We start from the raw sequence: 24,216 nt of genomic DNA, 5'->3' as shown, positions 1-24,216 counted from the left end.
GCCCTTAGAGACCTTCCCTGGCATCAGGGCCCTTGGTACCAGGGGTACCAGTTACAAGGGACTTACCTGGATGCCAGGGCGTGCCAATTGTGTAAAACAAAAGTACAGGTTAGGGAAAGAACACTGGTGCTGGGGCCTGGTTAGCAGGCCTCAGCACACTTTCAAATCAAAACATAGCATCAGCAAAGGCAAAAAGGCAGGGGGTAACCATGCCAAGGAGGCATTTCCTTACAGGGATCCTGCTAGCCAGGACCACAGTGCTCATAGTTATAACCCTATTTGTCAGTGTGTTTTGCCTGTCTCACTGAGATCCTGCTGGTCTGGCCACAGTGCTCATGGTTTGTGACCTAATGTGTGTGTTGTCAGTAGTGCTTAACTGTGTCACTGAAGTTCTGCTAACCATTTCTGCAGCATTTCTTTTACCACCCATAAGGAGCTCAGACAAACCCTTCTTCAGGACTGCCACTGCAGCCTGAGTGAAATAGTGCACACACTATTTCACAGCCATTTTCACTCTACTTAAGTAACTTATAAGTCACCTATATGTCTAACCTTCATTTATTGAAGGCTAGGTGCAAAGTTACTAAGTGTAAGGGTACCCCTGCACTAACAAAGGTGCCCCCACGCTGTTCAGGACCAATTCCCCAGACTTCGTGAGTGTGGGGATACCATTACACACGTGCACAATGGTAACTCCGAATATGGCTATGTAAGGTGTCTAAGATCATGGAATTGTCCCCCCATTCCAAATCTGGTATTGGGGGGCCAATCCCATGCATCCTGGGGGCTCCACCATGGACCCCCAGTACTGCCAAACCAGCTCTCTGAGGCTTGCACTGCAGCTACAGCTGCTGCCACCTCACAGACAGGGTTCTGCCCTCCTGGGGGCTGAGCAGCTCAGTCCCAGGAAGGTAGAACAAAGCATTTTCTTTGGGAGGAGGGTTTGGAAATAGGTGTTACAGGCTTGGGAGGGGTAGCCTTCCAGAGCCTCTGGAAATGCTCTGAAGGGCACAGATGGTGCCCTCCTTGCATAAGCCAGTCTACACCAGTTCAGGGACCCCTAGTCCCTGCTCTGGCGCGAAACTGGACAAAGGAAAAGGGAGTGACCACTACCCTGTCCATCACCACCCCAGGGGTGGTGCCCAGAGCTCCTCCAGTGTATCCCGGGCATTAGCCATCTTGTTTTCCAAGGTGTGGGACACTCTGGAGATCTAAGTGGCCAGTGCTAGCAGGTGACGTCAGAGACCTCTCCTGATAGGTCCATAGTGGGAAGATGGCTTGGTACTCTATGTACTGTAGGAGAGCCAATACTGGAATGTGATGAGGTAGATGGGTTCTGTAATGGAATGTGTGAGGGGAGTTGAGAGGTGGAAGGAAGAAGGAGACGGAAGGAGCTGTGCTGGAGATGCTGTATATTACTTATGAAATAAAGAAGTGGAACGAAACTAAATTGAGAGATTCATCTTTACACATACCTAGGTAGGTAGCTCATCCCCTTCTCAGGGCTATTTAGGGTCTCTCCTGTGGGTTCTGCTTCAGATTTAGCTTGCAAGACTCCTCCAGGAATCCTCTGCATCAGCTTCTGACCGTTGGATCAACCGCAGACTGCTCCAGGAGCCACTGTAACTGCAACAAAGTATCCAAGACGACTCCTGTGACCTACAACTTCAGCTCCAGCCAGCATTTGCAACAGTTTCCAAGGTGTGCACGCTCTGAGGACTCCCTGTATTCACCCTGCACCAGAAGGACCAAAGGAATCTCCTAAGGAGTGACAGAGTCACTTCCCTGCTCCTGCAGGCACCTTCCAAGATGACGACCGGTTCTCTGGGACTCCTCTCCTGATGACGAGCATGCTCCCTGGAACACAGGTGGTGGACCCATCTGACCCAGACTGTCCTAAGGCCCAGCTGTCCAAATTTGGAGGAGGTAAGAGCTTGCCTTCCCGGTTTGCGACATTAACCCTGTGCACTAGCTCCTTGGGCTTCTGTGCACTTCTTCCAAGAATCCTTTGTGCACAGTGTAGCCCAGGTCCCCTGCACTCCATCCTGCGACGCACAACTCGCTGAGTTGTTCTCCGATGGCGTGGGACCTTCTTTTGTTGTCTACACCAACCGCAATTTGCACCTTCTTTGTCCCCATGTCCTGGGACTCCCGTGGGTGCTGCCTGGTCACCTTTGGGCTCTCTCCAGTGCTGGGAGCCCCCTCTGCCTCCTCAGTCTGAGTTGAGGCCCACAGGTCCCTCCTGGGTCCAGCAGCGCCATTTTGACACAAACCGCGACCTTGCTTGAAACAAAGCTTGTTAGACGATTCCAGCGACGCAAACAGCCTGCATCCAGCTTCTCAACATGGGGCATCTCCTGCACCATACAGGAACCCACAGCCATCTTCTTTGGTGCTCTTCTCCAGACTTCTTCTCACCGGAGAATGCTCTTTTGCACCATCTTCTAGGTTGGCAGGGGCTCCTGTCCGTCCTAGAATCTTCTGCAACCTCTGGACTTGGTCTCATCTCTTCACAGGTCTTCAGGTCCAGGAATCCACCATTTGTTGCTTGCAGTCTTGCTTGGTTCTCGCAATAACTCTTATAACGACTTGTAGTGTGTCCTCAGGACACTTGCAGTACTTTACTCCTACTTTCCTGGGCTCTGGGGTGGGGTATTTTACTTACCTTTAGTGTTTTCTCACACTCACAGTGCCCCTCTACACATTACACTTGCCTAGGGGGTGGAATTCGTGATTCGCATTCCACTTTCTTAGTATATGTTTTTTGTTGCCCCAAGGAACACTGCATTCTATTGTATTTTCTACTGTTTGCACTATTCTATGAATATTAACATACCTAATTTTGATCTCTAGTGTATATATTGTGTATAATACTTACCTCCAGAAGGAGTATTGCCTCTAAGATATTTTTGACCTTGTGTCACTAAAATAAAGTACCTTTATTTTTGGTAACAATGAGTATTGTCTTTTATTGTGTATAAGTACTGTGTAACTATAGTGGTATTGCAGGAGCTTTGCATGTCTCCTAGTTCAGCCTAAACTGCTCTGCTACAGCTACCTCAAGACAGCCTAACCTGCTAGAACTCTGCTTACATTTCACTAATAAGGGATAACTGGACCTGGTATAAGGTGTAAGTACCTTAGGTACCCAATACAAACCAGGCCAGCCTCCTACCCACAGAAAAGCCATCAACAAGACTTGCCAAAGGCCGAAGTCGCAATGAAACAAAAGTGGAGCAGCTGGGGACCAACCAGGAGGACTCAATCCATGGGGGGGGGGGGGGAGTCCAAGGGGGACCCTCAGGAAGGCAGAGAGTCCACAAAAGAAGAGGCACCCCCCACAGGAGACACACTGGACGAGGAACCAGGAGTCACAGAGGAGCCCTCACAGCACTACAGGAGAAGGGTCCCACAACTCAGAAGAAGCACACAGAGGGCTGTGCGTCACAGGAAGGAGTGATGGTAGCTGGAGCTACATGGAGCCTGAAGATCCCTTGGAGGCGATGCAAACAAGCCTTGGCAGCTGCAAGAGATGTGGTGCATGGGGGTACTGTCCTACATGGGAAGGCAAGGGCTTACCGCCACCAAAGTTGGACAGCTGGCAGAGAGAACCAAGAGGACTACTCCAGACCACCACCCGTGATGCAGGACTCACGCAGCTCAGGATGAGAGGAGATCCACGCAGCCGGTCGTCATTGCAGTTGGTGCCTGAGGATGCAGGGGAGTGACTCATCACTCCAAAGGAGATTCTGTCTTCCTTCTCTTGCAGACTGAAGACTTACCAGCCTCAGAGGATGCACAGCTAGGGGAAATGTTGCAGAAGCTGGAAGGAGCCGTGGAAACAATGATGCAAGCAGAGTCTTCATCATGGATGTAGATTGTCAGTTCTTGGAGGGTCCAGTCGCGGTTCCAGTGGCTAGAAGTCGAAGTAGAAGTTGCACAGGAGTCCTGCTGGAATACTGCAAGCCGAATCTGAGGACCCACCCGAGAGAGACCCTAAATAGCCCTCAAATGGGGATTGGTCACCTAGCCAGGTAACCACCTATCAGGAGGAGGCTGTAGCGTCACGTGCCTGACTTGGCCACTCAGATGCCAACCTTGGATTCAAGATAGGAGAACCCAGGGACATTCTGGAGGAGCTCTGGGCACCATCCCTGGGTGGGTGATGGACAGGGGAGTGGTCACTCCCTTTTCCATTGTCCAGTTTCTCGCCAGAGCAGGGATTAGGGGTCCCTGAACTGGTGTAGACTGGTTTATGCAGGGAGGGCATCAAATGTGCCCTTCAAAGCATACCAGTGGCATGGGGAGGCTACCCCTCCCAAGGCATGTAACACCTATTTCCAAAGAGAGAGGGTGTAACCCCCCTCTCTCCCAAAGGAAATCCTTTGTTCTGCCTTCCTGGGCTTGAGCTGTTCAAGCAGCCGGAAGGCAGAAACCTGTCTGAGGGGTGGCAGTATCTTGGGCTGCCCAAAAAAAAACGAGAGGCTGGTAGGAGCAATGCTGGGGTCCTCTAAGGAGCCCCCAGAGTTCATGAAATTATACTTCTAATACTGGCAACAGCATTAGGGTATGATTCCGACATGTTTGATACCAAACATGCCTAGGTTCGGAGTTATAATTATGTAGCTGGACATAGGTAGTGGCGTCCAGTACACACATAAAATGGCATCCCCTAACTCACGAAGTTCATGAAAAATGGCACTGGATTTTGTGGGGGCACCTCTGCTAGTGCAGGGGTGCCCTCATACACAGGTACCTATACCCTGCCCTCTGGGGCAGGAGGGACTGCCATAGGAGTGACTTACAGTAACCTAGAGCAGTGACTGGTAGTGAAAGGGTGCAGTGGCAGGCCTGCATAACACTTTGCGTGGGATCCACTGGTGCCCCAATGACCTGAGTACCTGGATACCATATACTAGGGACTTACATGTGGGCACAAGTAGGCCAAATGTGGAGTGAAAAAGGTTAAAGTAACAATGTTTGAAGGGAGAGAGCATAATCTATGGGGTCCTGGTGAGCAGGATCCACAGGCAGAAAATGAGGGGAACCATGCCAAAGAAGAGGGTACTTTCCTACTCACCCCACCCCCACCACCGCACACACACAAACGAAGGACAATAAGGCTAACCTCATCCAGTTGAGTCTTCATTGTTTTAAGTGTGCCAAAGGGGAGTGAGCGGGGCGGGCTCTGTCTGTACTGCACTTGTGCCCAAACACCACCACTCCGCGCCCAGTGCATGAAGGCAGACCAAGGGCCGGCTGTGGCACGGAGGCACACGGGCGCACATCCTTCCCAGGAGACTCCATGGGGGCGGAGGCCGAGCAAGACGATCTGGCACCGTTTCCTGACGACCATCTCCGCCCGAAAGCAGGTGCGTGTGAGCCCGTCCTCTGCGCCCCCCCTCGTTGGAGCAAAGTGGGGAACGATCCCGAAAGCTCCCGTTTCCTGCTTCCATGTATCACCAGTTTACCCAGGCCAAGTTTTTTCCCCCCCCCCCTTTGCATCCTGGTACTTGTAGTCACCCAAGACAGACTTTCGCATCCTGGGACTTGTGTATCCTTTCAGCCAAGCCACTGTCCCCCTTTGCACCGTAGTACTTGCAGTCTTGTATATCCCGTCACCCAAGCCAGTCTTTCCCCCTTTGCATCCTGGGACCTGTAGTCTTGTGTTTCCCGTCACCCAAGCCAGTCTTTCTCCCCTCTGCATGCTGGTAATTGTAGTCTTGTGTATCTCGTCACCCAAGCCAGCCGTTGCCCCTATGCACCCTGGGGCTTGTAGTCTTGTGTATCCCGTTTTCAATACGCATCTCATGCTTGCGATGAAGAAACCTCCGATCTTGGGTGGTGCAGGGGCAGGTTGTGGGTGATCTTCAGCCTGTTCATTGCCCCCATTCTCTGCGGAGTTTCCTGTAATAATGGCGTATATTTTAGGGCATACGAGTACACTGTGTATTTCTTTGTTATTTGAGGAGGGGCTGGGCAGTCCTTCTTGAAAAGTGTAAACTTTCGTGGGAAAGTAAAGTTAATGCCTTCCATCGAGAATGTTTTGCTAACATGTTTCCTTAAAAGGCACGGAATGGAATTTTCGAAAAATAATTGTCACTTTGATATGTATTTTACTTCTTCGTCCCTTAAAAAAAGAAACATGGAGTATCCATACATTATACCAGCAGGTGGTACCTTATCTAAAGGTGCTTCTTTTCTCAACTCTAGAAGGATGAACGTTGAGTCGGCACTGCTGGGCGCCAAGCGTGAGTTGCAGGTTGAATACATTGCATCTCACTAAGCAAACGCTCCTCCAGAGCCTCTAACTGGGTTTGCACCCAAGACCTCACTCTTAAGGTTCGACTGGGTGACCTGCGTGTTATAAAGAAACTTTTATGTGCCCCCTATATCCTGCACGTGTTGACAGCCTTTCATTTAGAACAGCACTCCAAGTGCCCATAGTGCTCTTGGTATGTGCAGACGGAATTTCTTTACCTTTTTAATTCTGTGCACCCCCACTTAATCATTACTGGAACGGGTGGACCCCCACTGAATAATCATTGTAATCCAGGGATCCCCATTTTGTTATTACTAGAAGGTGGTGACCAGAAACTAAGTATTTTGGATGATGTGAACTGAATGAATGAATGAGTAACCTTTATGTGCATGATTATTTAAAACCTTTGCAAAACACAATACATGAAAATTATTAAGACTGGTTCAAAGCTAAGAGTTACACCTCATCATAAAAAGCCATATCCTTCTCGACATCTATCATCGCGTCTTTACCTGAAGTTCTCTTACAGTAAACTTAAATCACAGAGCATAGTACTTGTTACAAAATGCTATGTGGCATGGAGATAATCTTTACAAATATAAAATACAGACTCCTTACAGTACATGGTAATAACTCATTGCCTAAAAATTCCCTGAGTCTACTAAAATTATAGAATAAGGGTACACTGCAAAATGCTTATTAGAAAGGGTTATATGGCTGGAAGCCGCTATATGTATGAAATGTAGGATACCTACGAAACATAAATGAAAATTGTTTGTTGCATGAATGCTGAAAATTATTACCTAAAAAGGAGTGTGGTAGATATACAAGAAACTATAGAGTGAGAAAAATATGTAACAATATATGTAAAAATTCTCTAAGACTTTAAAATGGGAATACAAGTGCCCTACAATGCAATGTCTGCCTCCATTCGGCGCCTTCCCCTCATGGCAGTGTCCTGATGTCCAGGCACAACCTTCGGTGTCATGAGTAAGTGCTGGTACAACGAGCAGATGTCCTCCTTGAAATTACTCAGGGTCAACATTTGGGGGGTATGTCAGCCACTTAGTTAGCAACGTTGCTTTAGGTGCTGCCTCCCCCTTTTTGATTTCTGTACATTGGTGGGCGCGTGCTAGCAGTAGGTTTTTTCTCATTCTGATGAAAAAGTTCCCGAAGCGGGCCAGCTCCATGGGAGTCTCAGCAGTAATGATGTGAACTGCAAAAAATACACAATCTGAAATAAGCATTCATTAAACTAATACACAAATGGTGAAATATAATATTTATGTCACAGCAAAATATAAAAAAATCAAAGTAGCACAATTTTAATATTAATGGAAAGGATGGAGCATTTCTAAATTAATCTATATTCTGTTTGATGCTCTTGCACTGAGTCCACAAATCAATCTGAGGATACTAACTTAATGTTTCGCCTCTAATTTCTTCACATTTACACAAAGATTTCAAATTTTGTATGTAATCTGCTAATATTATTACATTTTCTAAGCAGTCACAGACCCCCTGATTGACTTTGCAGACCCCCAGGGGTACCCAGACCACAGGTTAAAAAACACTTTAGTGCATTAATCAGAATAAACTGAGGTAAAACGTATTAGGACACAATATTTCTCAACTAAGTTTTACTATTTTTACCATCTCAATAAGGACAAAAGAGCATGTTGGCGTTGGTAGAATTTACATTTATGGGGTAAAAAGATCACAGTAACAGGTGCACTGACCACTGAGCTATTTCCTCAGAAAGGGGCATGTGCTTCCCATGAAAATTAGTTCCAGTTGATAGAATATCTGCTGTGCACTACTCTTATTAGCGGGTATATGTTGTCTGTTGACACAACCACACAAAGGACAGATGAGTGACCATCCCCCTGTCCAGCTCCAACCCTAGGGAGATGCACAGAGCTCTGCCACGTGGCCACTTGATTCTGCCATCTTGGAAATAAGATGTGCAGAGGCCCCTAGGAGTGTCTGACTGTTAGGCCGGGTGGGTTACGTCTCAGACACCCTCTGATAGCTAGGTCACCGCAGACAGTGTCAAACCCCCTTTTAGCGTTACTTAAGGGATCCCCTGAGGGTGGGTCCCTAGATTCGCCAAGCAAGACTCTACAAAGGAACTCTCTGCAAGACTCTTCTGCAACCTGGCCTCCGGAACCACTGCTGGTCTGCCTTAGGACCGGAAACAAGACTGTATCCAGTTGGGAGGGCTCCCACTGCAACATTGTTTCTCCAGCTCCTGCAAGAATCCTGCAACATCCGTGGCTGTGCATTCTCCAGGGTCACAAGGACTCTGTTTGCACCAGGAAGCAACATGGAATCTCCCTTGGAGTGAAGGAGGCACTCCCCGGCATCCATAGGCACCTCTACGACAGCAACCGGTGGGAGGATCCTGCTGTCGCACAGACATCAAGAAGACTCTGCAACACAGGTGGTGGTTTTATGGTCCCCTCCAGATCCAAAGTGTTTTCTATCCAACTTGGGAGGCGGTGGGCCTTTGTTGTGGCCACTGGGATGGAACCCCTGTGCACCATGTCTGTTGCTGTTAACAAGGCTTGTTGACTCTTCCTCCAGGAGATCTTCAAACTCCCAGAAGCCCCAGCCTCCAGCACTCTGCAACTCCAAGAAGTGTGTCACCCTGCAACTCCTGGGGAGTGTGATTGCTTCTTTGTTGTGCTGCTGAGGCCTCCCTGCGACTACCTGTGCCTGCTGCCAGTGGGTCCTCATGGGGGCTCCAATGATTTCTTCTGGCTCTTCTGCTTGCTGAGAGCCAGCTCTGACTCCCATCCATGGATCGAGTCGCTTGGACCTTGCTAGTCTTCCCTGCAGCTTCTGCTTGCATTTCCCAATGCTTGTTGGTGTTTCTCCTGACCACTGACCCCTCTGCAATCTGGTGACAGGCTTGGGCCAGTTTATGGGTGAATTCAAGGGTCTTCCTGCATCACCTGGACTCCGCAGCTGGATGTCTTCCTTCTCCGACCTGCAGAAACTTCTCCCCTGGAAGAGTGAGCATTGCCTACTTTTACCCTTGGACATCTCCAAGTGGTCTAGACTCTGTCTCCTTCTTTCTCAGGTTCTTCTAGCCTGGAATCCACCTTTTGGTTTCACCGACCTGGTCCACGGGTTGCGACAGCAGCTGGACTAACAAGGCCCCATTGAATCCAATTAAGATTCCCGATGTCACTTCACCCATATGCACATAGGCTCCCTGGTGTAGGTACTCCACTTTCCTAGGTATCCACAGGTGGGAACACTATCGAACCTTCCTTGTGCCAACTGGTTTCCTCGGGGGCCTCTGCGAAGGGTCCTGAATCCTGAAAATTCCAACAGCGAAAGTCTTGTGTTAGCCTATGGGACACCCAGCTAGATAACACCTGTGCACCCGGCTGCCTGGGGGATTTCTATTACCTGACCTTAGATGATTTGGTACTCTCCCAGCCCCTGGGATCCTAACACACTTATCTTGGTTAATCACCCCCATTCTCATGCCACTTTCTTAGTATTAGGGGTTGTGACCCCTACCCCCCTATAGGGTCCCATGTATTTTGATGCTTTTCCTGTTTGTTTTCAAGTACATTTTCTGTGTGTAGATATCTCCAAGTGGAGATATACCAACGTTAGGATAGTACTAGTGTTATAATAAGGAATTCTTTAGTTTTGTAACAGTGTTTTTATTGTGTGAACACAACTGACTGGCCATTGAGGTATTGTAAGTGCTTTACACTCCTCCTTGATAAGCCTGAGTTGCTCTCCACAGCTACCCCTAGAGAGCTTTTGTTATCTAGGCACCAAAACACTATCACTAAGGGTTGCCTGGACTCAGTATAGGGTGCCACAACATAGGTGTTGTAGGAAGTTGGCTCTATATATACTATTTCAAAGTAAGAAATAGTGTGCACAGTGTCCAAGGGTTCCCCTTAGAGGTAAGATAGTGGCAAAAAGAGATAATTCTAATGCTCTATTTTGTGGGAGTGTGGTCGAGCAGTAGGCTTATCAGAGGGTAGTGTTAAGCATTTGTTGTACAAGGGGGGCGTGGCCAACGTGGCGGCCAGAGCGGTCGCATAAAACACAGCTCCGCTCTCGGCCCCTAATAAAAATCCTCTACAAGACGCCTCAGTTTCCTAAAAAACTGTAGGCGCCGAATGTGCGGCCATCGGAACCCTCCGGCGGCTCTGAAACATACCCTGGATGCCACCAAGGGATGGTGCCGTGACTGCGGGGACAGGCGCGGAGATCGATCGCTGAGACGGGCAGCGTGGCCACGCAAGGAGTCGGACTCCACGGCCCGGCACCCCGGGCAGGGGAGGAGCTGAGGCGGGGTCGGAGTCCACGAGCGGACTGAGGGACCTGGCAAGGAGGCAACAGTGGCGGCGCGAGATGTGAGAGACAGGTGAGAGCCCCCGAGGATGGCGAGGATAGACATTGGAGGCCTCCCGGTTAGGCCATAACGGCCTAAGATGGCGGACCCGTCACCGGACAGCTAAAACACACAGGGCCTGGCCAAGCAAGGGCACCAACTGGCGGCGCATACTTACCGGAGTCCTCGCGAGCGGCGTATCCAGCCCATGGTTGGTGGCAGCGACATGATGCGGACGTGGAGGCAGGCAAGAGGGGCTTCACTCTGCGGACCATAACTGCGAGCTCTATCGGCAGCATTGACCGGGCCGCAGGGCCCCCCAAAGTATATCAGACACCACACAGGTGCCTAGAAGACGCAATAACTGTCCCGCAACAGCGCGTTGTTTGTAAGGGCACCACATAGCGCACTGTGGCTGTCCACATTAGGCTACGCACCAAATACTCAACGCTTGTAAATAACCTACACTTCGCGGAGTAAAACTGCGAGCCCTTTCGGCAGCATTGATCGGGCCGCAGGGCCCCCCAACGTATATCAGACACCACACAAGTGCCCAGAAGACGCAATAACTGTCCCATAGCAGCGGGCTGTCTGTTAGGGCACCATATAGCGCACTGTGGCCGTCCGCATCAGGCAGCATTCAACAACTGCTGCTCACTACAAAATCAATTCTACGAGGGATAGGCCAGATCACCATTGCTGAAGCAAACCTGAATGCAACAGAGCCAGAAAACACCAGCGAACTCGATTAATACTGCTCTCAGAACGACCTGTAAGTGCCGCGCCAACGTACCCGCAACAAATCAAACTCTACTCGCACCATTAATGTGTAAACCAAAGAACCCGTGAGCGCCACCAAGCAATATGGAACCAAACAAGCCGACTCCACCGCCAGAGCCCTCGGTCACACACCAGGCACTCCAGAAGCTTGAGGCAACCTTACAGTTGCACACTACGCAATTTGAGAAAATACTACAAGCCATCCTGGATACCAAATCCACATTAGAGGCAAAAATAGGAACGATCACGGAAGATGTTAAACTTCTACGCACGGACCAACAAGCATTGGCGGAAAGAGTAACAACGCTCAAAGAAGATACGGCACGGTTAACGCCATCAATAAAAGACCTTCAACTACAACTAATGATAGTAACAACGGAAGTCGAAGCCCTGAAGCGCAGGGCCGAGGACGCTGAGGGCAGATCATGCCGGAACAATGTCCGATTCGTGGAATTTCCAGAACGGGCAGAAGGACCCAGCGCAGAACTATTTATCGAGCAATGGCTAACAAACACAATATTACAAAATAATATCCCAATTTTTTTTGTCAGTGGAACGAGCACATATAGTACCCGGAAGACCCCCCCCATCCAGGGGCCCAGCCCCATCCGCTTATTGCAAGACTCCTTAACTTCCGTGACAGAGACCTTATCCTGCAACTGTTCCGAAAATCAGGCCCTGTAAGCTTCGAAAATGCCGAGATCACGGCCTATCCAGATTTCACTGCGGAAGTGCAAAAGAAACGCAATTCTTTTTTTAAGGTCAAAGAAAGACTGCGTGAACATAACATAAAATATGCCCTTATGTTCCCTGCAAAATTGCGTATTCAAAACGACAATCGCACCCTCTTCTTCACTACTCCTGAAGACGCCTGGACCTGGCTGCACGCTAAAGGCCTGGCCGACCAAACAAACTTAAGTAACACAGTGGAAAAATGGTCATCACCTAAGTCTAGGCGCAAACCTCGAAGAAAACAGAACGTAAAACCTTCACCTGAACAGTCCCAAGCAGAACGCTCTTCACTACTACGGGCCACAACACGCTTCATCAACACGTCTCCAACGTCCGAGTCCATCCAAAACGAAGCAGAGCTAGAACTCGAAACACAATATGATTCTACGGACTCCAACCGTGGCCCTAACCTAACCCCGCACACGGCAGATGACATTTGCTAAACAAGTAGGCCCAGAATAACTTTACATCCAGGAACAGACTTCCTCACAGAGTAAAAAGCCCATCTAGTCGGATGACTAGCAAGGAGTCGGAGAACTACCAAACCTGGAGACTAGCCAGGAGCGCGAACCCGCAGCCGCCAGGGGTACCCGAGAGGACGCACCAGTACTAGGAGCGGAGCGGGCCGAGAAGCTCGTTGACTTGGATACATTTACCCACAGCGTCCCCCAATCCATATGGACAGGTTTCTTAAGAAGGCAGACACAGGCTTTATTCCAGCCGTGTTGTATGCACAGTTACATTTTTATATAGTTGTTGTTTTAGATGTTACTAGATGTGATTCACTCAAGGCACATATCGTAGCCCACGATCGTAGTAATAGGCGTGGCAAACAATCCCACAACACAAATGTCGTACTCATTACCACAGCTGGTAACATCCTAACCATAAAACACAATTGGGAACACCGGGTAGGGCACAAATCACAGACAATAGATCCCCCAAGCTTAACAAAAAAATACACATACCATGGCACCCCAATATAACCTAAACACTCCACAATATAAAATAATCACATGGAACATTAGGGGCATGGTAGCTATACGTAAACGGCAACAAATTCATGCGTATCTTAAGCGACACCGGATACAAATAGCCATGCTACAAGAGACTCACCTCAATCGGGCCTTGCTAGAAAACCTACTTGCAAAATGGCGAGGCCAAATATATGGTACCATTTTCTCGTCCTTCGCTCGAGGGGTGGCGATATGAATTGCACCAGGGGTCCCGTTTGTAATGTCCCGCACACAGATTGATCCAAACGGAAGGTATGTGATACTGGAGGGGGAACTAGATGGTCACCCTTTAGCACTAATTGCTCTATATACCCTGAACACAGGCCAACGCGAATTTCTATGGACACTTAACAACAGCAAACTTAGAGATCCAACTGAGCCTAGTATATGGGGTGGAGACTTTAATTCGGTACTAGACATACACATGGACCGATCAATCCCCCCACTGATCACTGCCCCAGCCAGACGCACAACTGCCGGCCTAGTAGAATGGGCTACAAACAACGGCCTGAAAGAAATATGGAGGGCGGGACATCCCACTCACCGCAAATACTCTTACTACTCATCAGTACATAAAATACACACAAGAATAGACATGCTATTCGCAACACCTGCCATAATTCACAAAATAAATAAATCAGAATACCTAGCTCGCACTATCTCGGACCACAATCCACTACATGCCACAGTAGCATGGGGACGCACACATGCCCGTATTCCAACTTGGCGCTTACAATCAGAAGCCCTCACAGACCCCCCCTTCAAAGCAGAGTTATCCACATGCTTATTACATTATTTTACGTCAAACAAAGATACCGCCTCAACACGCGCTACTGAATGGGATGCCCATAAAGCTGTGACCCGTGGCTACTGCTTAGCGGCCACAGTGGGAGTCAGAAAAGTGCTCACTAAAGAACTACAGGAATTAGAAATTAAAATGTGCAGGGCGGAAGTTGAGCTCTAAACAAACCCATCCTCACTGCAAGCATTGAGTGATCTCCGTACAAACCACAAAGAAACAGACACCAGACTATGCAAACATGATTATAGACACCTACAGGCGAGACAACACGCAGAGGGCGATAGATCCGGAAAATTACTAGCTTGGCTGGTCCGTCAACCAATGCAGACAGCACCTATAGGAGCGATTAAACTTCACACAGGCCTTGTTGTCAATACCCAAGTCAAAATTAACATAGCCTTCCATACGTATTACTGCACTCTATACCAAACCTCTAATCCTCCCCCTATACAACAGCTTTCTACATTACTAACAATGATTCCCCAAAACCCACACATAACAAGCAACTCAGAAATGCTAGACGGCCCTATCACAATAGAAGAGCTACGAACGGCTCTTTCACAAATGGCAAGCAACAAGGCCCCTGGCCCTGACGGATTGCCAGTGGAATACTATAAATCATACCCTAATAATTTATTACAACCCCTCCTCGAGGTGTTTAATGAAGCCCACAGCAGAAAGCAACTCCCAGATTCCATGCGTGAAGCACTAATAGTCGTGCTCCCAAAACCAGGTCGTGACCCTTTAGACGTCAGGTCATACAGACCCCTCTCGCTCATTAACTCTGACTGTAAACTCCTAGGGAAGATCCTAGCAAACAGACTACTCCCTTACCTACCAGAGCTAATACACCCAGATCAATCTGGGTTCATACCAGGCAGAAACATTTTCTTAAATATTAGAAGACTGATTCGTTTAATGCATGGCACCAACGGGATGGAAGCAGTAGCCATGTCCCTGGACATAGAAAAAGCTTTTGACACACTAAGCTGGTAGTATCTCTATCGAACACTAGAAGCATTTGGGTTCCAATGCAGCTTCATAAATTGGATTAGGATGCTATATCACAAGCCCATAGCATGTGTCAAAACAGGTCAAATTATATCCGAAGAACTTCCAATGGGCAGAGGCACCCGGCAAGGCTGCCCGCTGTCTCCCCTATTATTTGCTATTTCAATGGAACCACTGGTAATCAGACTCCGCAAAGACGCTCACAAATGGGGCATACCAGAAGCTGACCAACATCACATTGTGTCACTATACGCCGACGACGCCCTAATCTACCTACGCCAACACCCAACATCTATCACAGAACTAATGCTAATATTAGATAGCTTTGCACGGGTTTCTGGATTACATATAAATTAGTCCAAATCATGTATTTTTCCCCTAGTCCCCATACCAAATGAACAACACAGTAGTCTACCCCAATATCAGCTACCCTGGGCTACCTCAACCTTTAAGTATTTAGGCGTACAGATTTACCACTCTATGAAAGACCTAAAGGAGGGCAATCTAGACCGTCTGCTCAGATCCACCCGGAGCTCCCTATCATTCTGGACATCGCTCCCACTATCCCACATGGGCCGTACCGCAATAGCCAAAATGCTAATCCTACCGCGTTTTCTATATTATTTCACAGCTCTCCCGCTGACATTACCACACACATTCTTCCATAAACTGCATTCCCTTCTAACTGAATTGCTATGGGGCAGAGACAGACGAAGGGTATCGCTGGCTATTACACAACACCCACAAGTGGAAGGTGGTCTGGGTATGCCAAACCTGGAATTATACTATGCAGCGGCCCAACTGCAATGGATATCTTCATGGTTCAACAACTCAACGTCCCCAGAAAGCTTAGCAATGAATGAATACACAACATCACAAACAATATTAACAACATTGTTAGCGGGCTCCCCTTCCCCACCCAATAGATCCCCAATATTGGAAGCTGCTAAATTCTGCTGGAAAAGATATGTCCAGGGCAAGTCCAACCATCCCCCATACTCACCTACAATACCTTTATCCCAGATCCCGAAAATACAGAACCTAACACTCCACCATGATATACGGGGAACTACTACTTTAAATGTGGGTGACCTCTACTTTGATTCCCATATAAAAACGTTCGCGGAACAGGTGACGACAGGAGTAATGCACACCGGAGCTTTTTTAATGTATGGGGCCATCACCAAACTGATACGTAGCCTACGGGGCAACAGTAACAATGAGCCCAACGAATCCGGGTTGCTCACAATACTCCTGACAATAGGCAACACTAAGGGCAGTATTTCAATGATATACAAAGCCCTAACAGCAAATGCCCGCGTAGACTTAACACCAGCTAAATCTCGCTGGGACATCGCCCTAGCTGCTCCAATCTCTTAAAAAACATGGGAAATTATTCTTGCCACGGTCAAAACGGTATCACGAAACACCAGACTGAGATACACTCAATTTAACTATATTCATCAGACGTACTTATCCCCTGCACGCATCAACAGAATTTATCCTAATGCCAAATCGGAATGCCCTAGATGTGCTGCATCTACTGCCAATTTCTACCACACGGTCTGGGAATGCTCCTCAATAAATGCAAGCTGTCAGAGAATCACAGAAACTACCTCAGAAGTTGCTGACCACGCACTCACCCCCTCCCCAGAATCGTGTCCCTTAGGAATCCGCCTCCGTACCAAAGGTGACAAACACCAACACAAATTCATAGATTTGGATTTGTAGTGTGCAAACGCTTGATCGCTATACATTGGAAGGCATCTCAAACCCCCCCTTACATAGCCTGGCTGCGCGACCTATACAAACGTACACAAGCAGAAGCCCACACATTGAAACAAGTACAACAGACGGGTCAGCCACAAGAAGGAGTCAAAATATGGGACAGTTTCATGGTTAAAATAGAAACTAGAGACAACATGTTTCCCCCAAGACTCCCTACATTTCCTTCACCAATAGCGCTTACATTAGAACATCCAATTATTACATAAACCTAAGGAACTATCTAGACTCCCCAAGACAGAATGGCCATAAACTCCCCCAAACTAACATGTATATGCCAGGCCCACTCAAAAACACGCACCCTTGGTTAAAATCTGTACCCACATTAGTTGTGCACCTCCACCCCCTCCCATGCACCCCAAAGACAATTCTAATGTTCAAAACGCCATTAAGCACATATGCATAAAAAAAACATATAAAACCAGAGTGATCACAGTTATATAATGTATAGTTCTTTTATTTTCTCTTCTTTGCTCTCTCTTTCTATTCGATGCATATCATTAAAAGCTTCTTGCTGTATACGAAACTATATGTGCTAAGAAGACGCATACTCCTTTGAAACAACTGTATTGCATTGTAAGTTTCTATATCTCGTTTAATAAACAGATTTAAAAAAAAAAAGCATTTGTTGTACACACACAGGCAATAAATGAGGAACACTCATTCAAAGACTTATTCCAGGCCAATAGGTTTTTATATAGAAAAATATATTTTCTTAGTTTATTTTAAGAACCACAGGTTCAAGATTTACAAGTAATACTTCAAATGAAAGGTATTTCACTTAGGTACTTTAAGAACTTTGAATAATCACAATAGCATGTACAGTTTTGACAAAAAGACAAATAAGCTATTTTAAAAGTGGACACTGCAAAAATTAACAGTTCCTGGGGGAGGTAAGTAGAGGTTAAGTTCACAGGTAAGTAAAACACTTACAGGGCTCAAAGTTGGGTCCAAGGTAGCCCACCGTTGTGGGTTCAAGGCAACCCCAAAGTTACCAGACCAGCAACTCAGGGCCGGTCAGGTGCAGAGGTGAAAGAGGTGCCCAAAACACATAGGCTTCAAAGGAGAACAGGGGTGCCCAGGTTCCAGTCTGCCAGCAGGTAAGTACCCGCGTCCTCGGGGGGCAGACCAGGGGGGTTTTGTAGGGCACCGGGTGGGGCACAAGCAGGCACAGAAAGTACACCCTCAGCGGCACAGGGGCGGCCGGGTGCAGAGTGCAAACAGGCTTCGGGTTTTGTATAGAAAGCAATGGGGAGACCTGGGGGTCTCTTCAACGATGAAGGCAGGCACAGGGGGGGCTCCTCGGGGTAGCCACCACCTGGGCTGGGCAGAGGGTCACCTGGGGGTCGCTCCTGCACTAGAGTTGGTTCCTTCAGGTCCTGGGGGCTGCGGGTGCAGTGTTGGTTCCAGACGTCGGGTCCCTTGTTACAGGCAGTCGTGGTCAGGGGGAGCCTCTGGATTTCCTCTGCAGGTGTCGCTGTGGGGGCTTAGGGGGGTCGTCTCTGGCTACTCACGGGCTTGCAGTCACCGGGGAGTCCTCCCTGTAGTGTTCGTTTTCCGCAGGTCGAGCCGGGGGCGTCGGGTGCAGAGTGGAAAATCTGACGCTTCCGGTGGGAAACATGAAATCTTCAAAGTTGTTTCTTTGTTGCAAGGAAGTTGCAGATTGTTGAACAGGGCCACTGTTCACAGGAGTTTCTTGGTCCTTGGTTGCAGGGAAGTCCTCTGAGGCTTCAGCGGTCGCTGGTCCCTGTTGGATGCGTCGCTGTTGCAGTTTTCTTCGAAGTTGAGAGACAGGCCGGTAGGGCTGGGATCAAAGCAGTTGTCGTCTCAGTCTTCACTGCAGGGCTTTAGGTCAGCAGTCCTTCTTCTGGTTAAGGTTGCAGGAATCTAGTTTCCTAGGTTCTGGGGTGCCCCTACATACTGAATTTAGGGGTGTGTTTAGGTCTGGGAGGGCAGTAGCCAATGGCTACTGTCCTTGAGGGTGGCTACACCCTCTTTGTGCCTCCTCCCTGTGGGGAGGGGGGTACATCCCTAATCCTATTGGGGGAATCCTCCATCCACAAGATGGAGGATTTCTAAAAGTAAGAGTCACCTCAGCTCCTCCTTGTTTTCCTAATTATCTCCTCCAGCCTTGCCGCCAAAAGTGGGGACAGTAGCCGGAGGGGCGGGCATCTCCACTAGCTTGGATGCCCTGTGGCGCTGTAACAAAGGGGGTGAGCCTTTGAGGCTCACCGCCAGGTGTTACAGTTCCTGCAGGGGGAGGTGAGAAGCACCTCCACCCATTACAGTCTTTGTTCCTGGCCACAGAGTGACACAGGCACTCTCCCCATGTGGCCAGCAACATGTCTGGTGTGTGGCAGGTTGGCAGAAACTAGTCATCCTACACTGGAAGTCGGTATGTTTTCAGCGGGCATATCTAAGATGCCCTCTGGGTGTAGGTTACAATAAATTGCACACTGGCATCAGTGTGCATTTATTGTGCTGAGAAGTTTGATACCAAACTTCCCAGTTTTCAGTGTGGCCATTATGGTGCTGTGGAGTTCGTGTTTTACAGACTCCCAGACCATATACTCTTATGGCTACCCTGCACTCACAATGTCTAAGGTTTTGCTTAGACACTGTAGGGGCACAGTGCTCATGCACCTGTGCCCTTCCTGTGGTATAGTGCACCCTGCCTTACGGCTGTAAGGCCTGCTAGAGGGGTGACTTACCTATGCCACAGGCAGTGTGAGGTTGGCATGGCGCTCTGAGGGGAGTGCCATGTCGACTTAGTCATTTTCTAGCCCACTATTACACACAAGCTGTGAAGCAGTGTGCATGTGCTGAGTGAGGGGTCCCTAGGGTGGCATAAGACATGCTGCAGCCCTTCGAGACCTTCCATGGCATCAGGGCCCTTGGTACCAGGGGTACCAGTTACAAGGGACTTACCTGAGTGCCAGGGTTGTGCCAATTGTGGAAACAAAGGTACAGTTTAGGGAAAGGACACTGGTGCTGGGGCCTGGTTAGCAGGGTCCCACCACACTTTCAAATCATAACTTAGCATCAGCAAAGGCAAAAAGTCAGGGGGTAACCATGCCAAGGAGGCATTTCCTTACACAACCCCCCCCCCAATGAAAGAGGATGAGACTAACCTTTCCCAAGAGAGTCTTCATTTTCTAAGTGGAAGAACCTGGAAAGGCCATCAGCATTGGCATGGGCAGTCCCACGTCGGTGTTCCACTATAAAGTCCATTCCCTGAAGGGGTATGGACCACCTCAACAGTTTAGGGTTTTCTCCTTTCATTTGCATGAGCCATCTGAGAGGTCTGTGGTCAGTCTGAACTACAAAGTGAGTACCAAAGAGGTATGGTCTCAACTTCTTCAGGGGCCAGACCACAGCAAAGGCCTCCCTCTCAATGGCACCCCAACGCTGCTCACTGGGGAGTAACCTCCTGCTAATAAAAGCAACAGGCTGTTCAAGGCCATCATCATTTGTTTGGGACAGGACTGCTCCTATCCCATGTTCAGAGGCACCTGTCTGCACAATGAACTGCTTAGAGTAATCTGGAGCTTTTAGAGCTGGTGCTGTGCACATAGCTTGTTTCAGGGTGTCAAAGGCCTGTTGGCACTCTACAGTTCAGTTTACGTTCTTGGGCATTTTCTTGGAGGTAAATTCTGTGAGGGGTGTCACTATTGATCCATATCCCTTCACAAACCCCCTATAGTAACCAGTCAAGCCAAGGAATGCCCTGACTTGAGTCTGGGTTTTTGGAGCTACCTAGTCCAAAATAGTCTGGATCTTGGGTTGGAGTGGCTGAACTTGGCCTCCACCTACAAGGTGTACCAAGTAAACCACAGTACCCTGCCCTATCTGACATTTAGATGCCTCGATAGAGAGGCCTGATGCTTGCAGGGCCTGCAAAACCTTCTTCAGGTGAACCAGGTGATCCTGCCAGTTGGAGCTAAAGACAGCAATATCATCAATATAAGCTGCACTAAAGGACTCCAAGCCAGCAAGGACTTGATTCACCAACCTTTCGAAGGTGGCAGGGGCATTCTTTAATCCAAAGGGCATCACAGTAAACTGGTAGTGCCCATCAGGTGTATAGAATGCTGTTTTCTCTTTTGCTCCTGGTGCCATTCTTATTTGTAAGTACCCTGCTGTCAAGTCAAAGGTACTTAAGTATATGGCAGCACCCAATTTGTCTATTAACTCATCTGCTCTTGGAATGGGATGGGCATCTGTCTTGGTGAGAGAATTAAGCCCTCTGTAGTCCACATAGATCCTCATCTCTCTCTTGCCATCTCTTGTGCGAGGTTTGGGGACTAAGACCACTGGGCTAGCCCAGGGGCTGTCAGAATGCTCAATCACTCCCAATTCCAGCATCTTGTGGACTTCCACTTTGATGTTTTCCTTAACTTGATCAGACTGTCTAAAAATCTTGTTTTTGACAGGCATGCTGTCCCCTGTGTCCACATCATGGGTACACATGTGTCTGACCAGGGGTTAGGGAAAAGAGCTCAGCAAACTGTTGGAGGACTTGCCTGCAGTCAGCTTGCTGTTGGCCAGAGAGGGTGTCTGAGTAGACCACTCCATCTACTGAGCCATCTTTAGGGTCAGAGGAGAGGAGATCAGGGAGAGGTTCACTCTCAGTTTCCTGGTCCTCATCTGTAACCATTAACACGTTTACATCTGCCCTGTCATGAAAGAGTTTGAGGTGGTTCACCTGGATCACCCGTTTGGGGGTCCTGCTAGTGCCTAGGTCTACCAAGTAGGTGACCTGACTCTTTCTTTCTAGCACTGGGTAAGGGCCGCTCCATCTGCCCTGAAGTGCCCTGGGAGCCACAGGCTCCAGAACCCAGACTTTCTGCCCTGGCTGAAACTCAACCATAGCAGCCTTTTGGTCATACCACATCTTCTGGAGTTGTTGGCTGGAATCAAGGTTTTTGCTTGCCTTTTCCATGTACTCTGCCATCCGTGAACGTAGGCCTAGTACATAGTCCACTATATCTTGCTTAGGCTCATGAAGAGGTCTCTCCCAGCTTTCTTTCACAAGACCTAGTGGTCCCCTAACAGGATGGCCAAAAAGAACTTCAAAGGGGAAAAACCCTACTCCCTTCTGAAGCATCTCTCTGTAGGCGAAAAGCAGGCATGGTAAGAGGATATACTATGTCCTTTTGAGCTTTTCAGGGAGCCCCATGATCATGCCCTTCAATGTCTTGTTCAACCTCTCAACAAGACCATTGGTTTGTGGATGGTATGGTGTGGTGAATTTGTAAGTCACCCCACACTCATTCCACATGTGTTTTAGGTAAGCTGACATGAAGTTGGTACCTCTGTCAGAAACCACCTCCTTAGGAAATCCCACTCTGGTAAAAATACCAATGAGTGCTTTGGCTACTGCAGGAGAAGTAGTGGACCTAAGGGGAATTGCTTCAGCGTACCTAGTAGCATGATCCACTACTACTAGGATATACTGATTCCCTGAGGCTGTGGGAGGTTCAAGTGGACCCATTATATCCATACCCACTCTTTCAAAGGGGACCCCCACCACTCGAAATGGAACGAGGGGGGCCTTTGGGTGGCCACCTGTCTTACCACTGGCTTGACAGGTGGCACAGGAGGCACAAAACTCCTTTACTTTCTGGGACATACTGGGCCAATAGAAATGGTTGACTAACCTCTCCCATGTCTTGGTTTGTCCCAAATGCCCAGCAAGTGGAATGTCATGGGCTAAGGTTAGAATGAACTCCCTAAACTCCGGAGGCACTACCACTCTCCTAGTGGCACCAGGTTTTGGATCTCTTGCCTCAGTGTAAAGGAGTCCATCTTCCCAATAGACCCTGCGGGTTCCACTGACATTTCCTTTTGTTTCCTCAGCAGCTTGATGACTAAGGCTTTCAAGAGAGGGACATGTTTCTTGCCCCTTGCACAGTTGTTCCCTTGTGGGTCCCCCTGGGCCCAAGAGCTCAACCTGATAAGGTTCCAACTCCACAGGCTCAGTTCCCTCAGGGGATAGAACTTCTTCCTGAGAAGAGAGGTTCTTTTTCTTTTTCTGTGCTGAAGCTGGTTCCCCAGTCTTCTTTCCTTTTCTCTTGGCAGGTTGTGCCAGCACCTCTTTTTCACCCTGAGCCTTGCACTGTGCCCTTGTCTTGACACACACCAGTTCAGGGATACCCAGCGTGGCTGCATGGGTTTTGAGTTCTACCTCAGCCCACGCTGAGGACTCCAGATCATTTCCAAGCAGATAGTCTACTGGTATTGCAGAGGAGACTACTACCTGTTTCAGGTCATTGACCCCTCCCCATTCTAAAGTTACCATAGCCATGGGATATACTTTAGTCTGATTGTCAGCGTTGGTGACTGGATAAGTTTGTCCAGTCAGGTATTGTCCTGGGGAAACCAGTTTGTCTGTCACCATTGTGACACTGGCACATGTATCACTCAGGGCTTCTATTCTAGTCCCATTAATCATGAGCTGCTGCCTGTATTTTTTCATGTTAGGAGGCCAGGCAGCTAGTGTGGCTAGGTCCACCCCACCCTCAGAGACTAATGTGGCTTCAGTGTGGACCCTGATTTGCTCTGGGCACACTGTTGATCCCACCTGGAGACTGGCTATACCAGTGCTAACTGGAGTAGTAGTAGAAGTGGAACCTTTTTTGGGACAGGCCTTGTCTCCAGTTTGATGTCCCTGCTGATTACAGCTACGACACTAGGCCTTTTTGGGATCAAAGTTTTTACCCTTGCACCCAAATGAGGATTGTGAAGAGGCTTTGGACCCACCCTCCTGAGCAGGTTTTTGGGGCCCTGTAGAAGACTCTTTACTTTTTCCCTTGGATTTCTCAACCCTCTTCCCCTGGGGAGTCTTTGTGACCCCTTTCTTTTGGTCGCCCCCTGTGGAAGTCTTGGTCACCCTAGTCTTGACCCAATGGTCTGCCTTCTTTCCCAATTCTTGGGAAGAAATTGGTCCTAGGTCTACCAGATGCTGGTGCAGTTTATCATTGAAACAAACACTTAAAAGGTGTTCCTTCATAAACAAATTATACAGCCCTTCATAATCATTTACACCACTGCCATTAATCCAACCATCCAGTGTTTTGACTGAGAAGTCAACAAAATCAACCCAGGTCTGACTCGAGGATTTTTGAGCCCCCCTGAACCTAATCCTGTACCCCTCAGTTGAGAATCCAAAGCCCTCAATCAGGGTAGCCTTCATGAGGTCATAGGATTCTGCATCTTTTCCAGAGAGTGTGAGGAGTCTATCCCTACACTTTCCAGTGAACATTTCCCAAAGGAGAGCACCCCAGTGAGATTTGTTTACTTTTCTGGTTGCACACGCCCTCTCAAACGCTGTGAACCATTTGGTGATATCATCACCATATTCATATTTTGTTACAATCCCTTTGGGGATTTTTAGCATGTCAGTATTTTCTCTGACCCTATTTAAGTTGCTGCCACCACTGATGGGAGCTAACCCCAT

The 24,216-nt window shown here is 48.5% G+C and overlaps 1 protein-coding gene across 1 annotated transcript in view; it reads left to right on the top strand.

Moving 5' to 3' along the window:
- Positions 1 to 5,220: 5,220 nt before the first annotated feature.
- The window catches only part of LOC138286663 (indian hedgehog protein-like), a 116,650-nt gene continuing 97,654 nt past the window's right edge, over positions 5,221 to 24,216 (top strand). The window contains exon 1 of the mRNA XM_069227130.1: positions 5,221 to 5,372. Within this exon, the coding sequence (XP_069083231.1) occupies positions 5,306 to 5,372 (67 nt within the window). The 5' untranslated portion in view covers positions 5,221 to 5,305. The remainder of the gene's footprint in view (positions 5,373 to 24,216) is intronic.

This window comes from Pleurodeles waltl, chromosome 3_2, assembly GCF_031143425.1.
Source record: "Pleurodeles waltl isolate 20211129_DDA chromosome 3_2, aPleWal1.hap1.20221129, whole genome shotgun sequence".
Classification (NCBI taxonomy): domain Eukaryota; kingdom Metazoa; phylum Chordata; class Amphibia; order Caudata; family Salamandridae; genus Pleurodeles; species Pleurodeles waltl.
The sequence above is the reverse complement of the archived record's forward strand: the minus strand, read 5'-3'. Positions and strand labels throughout refer to the sequence as shown.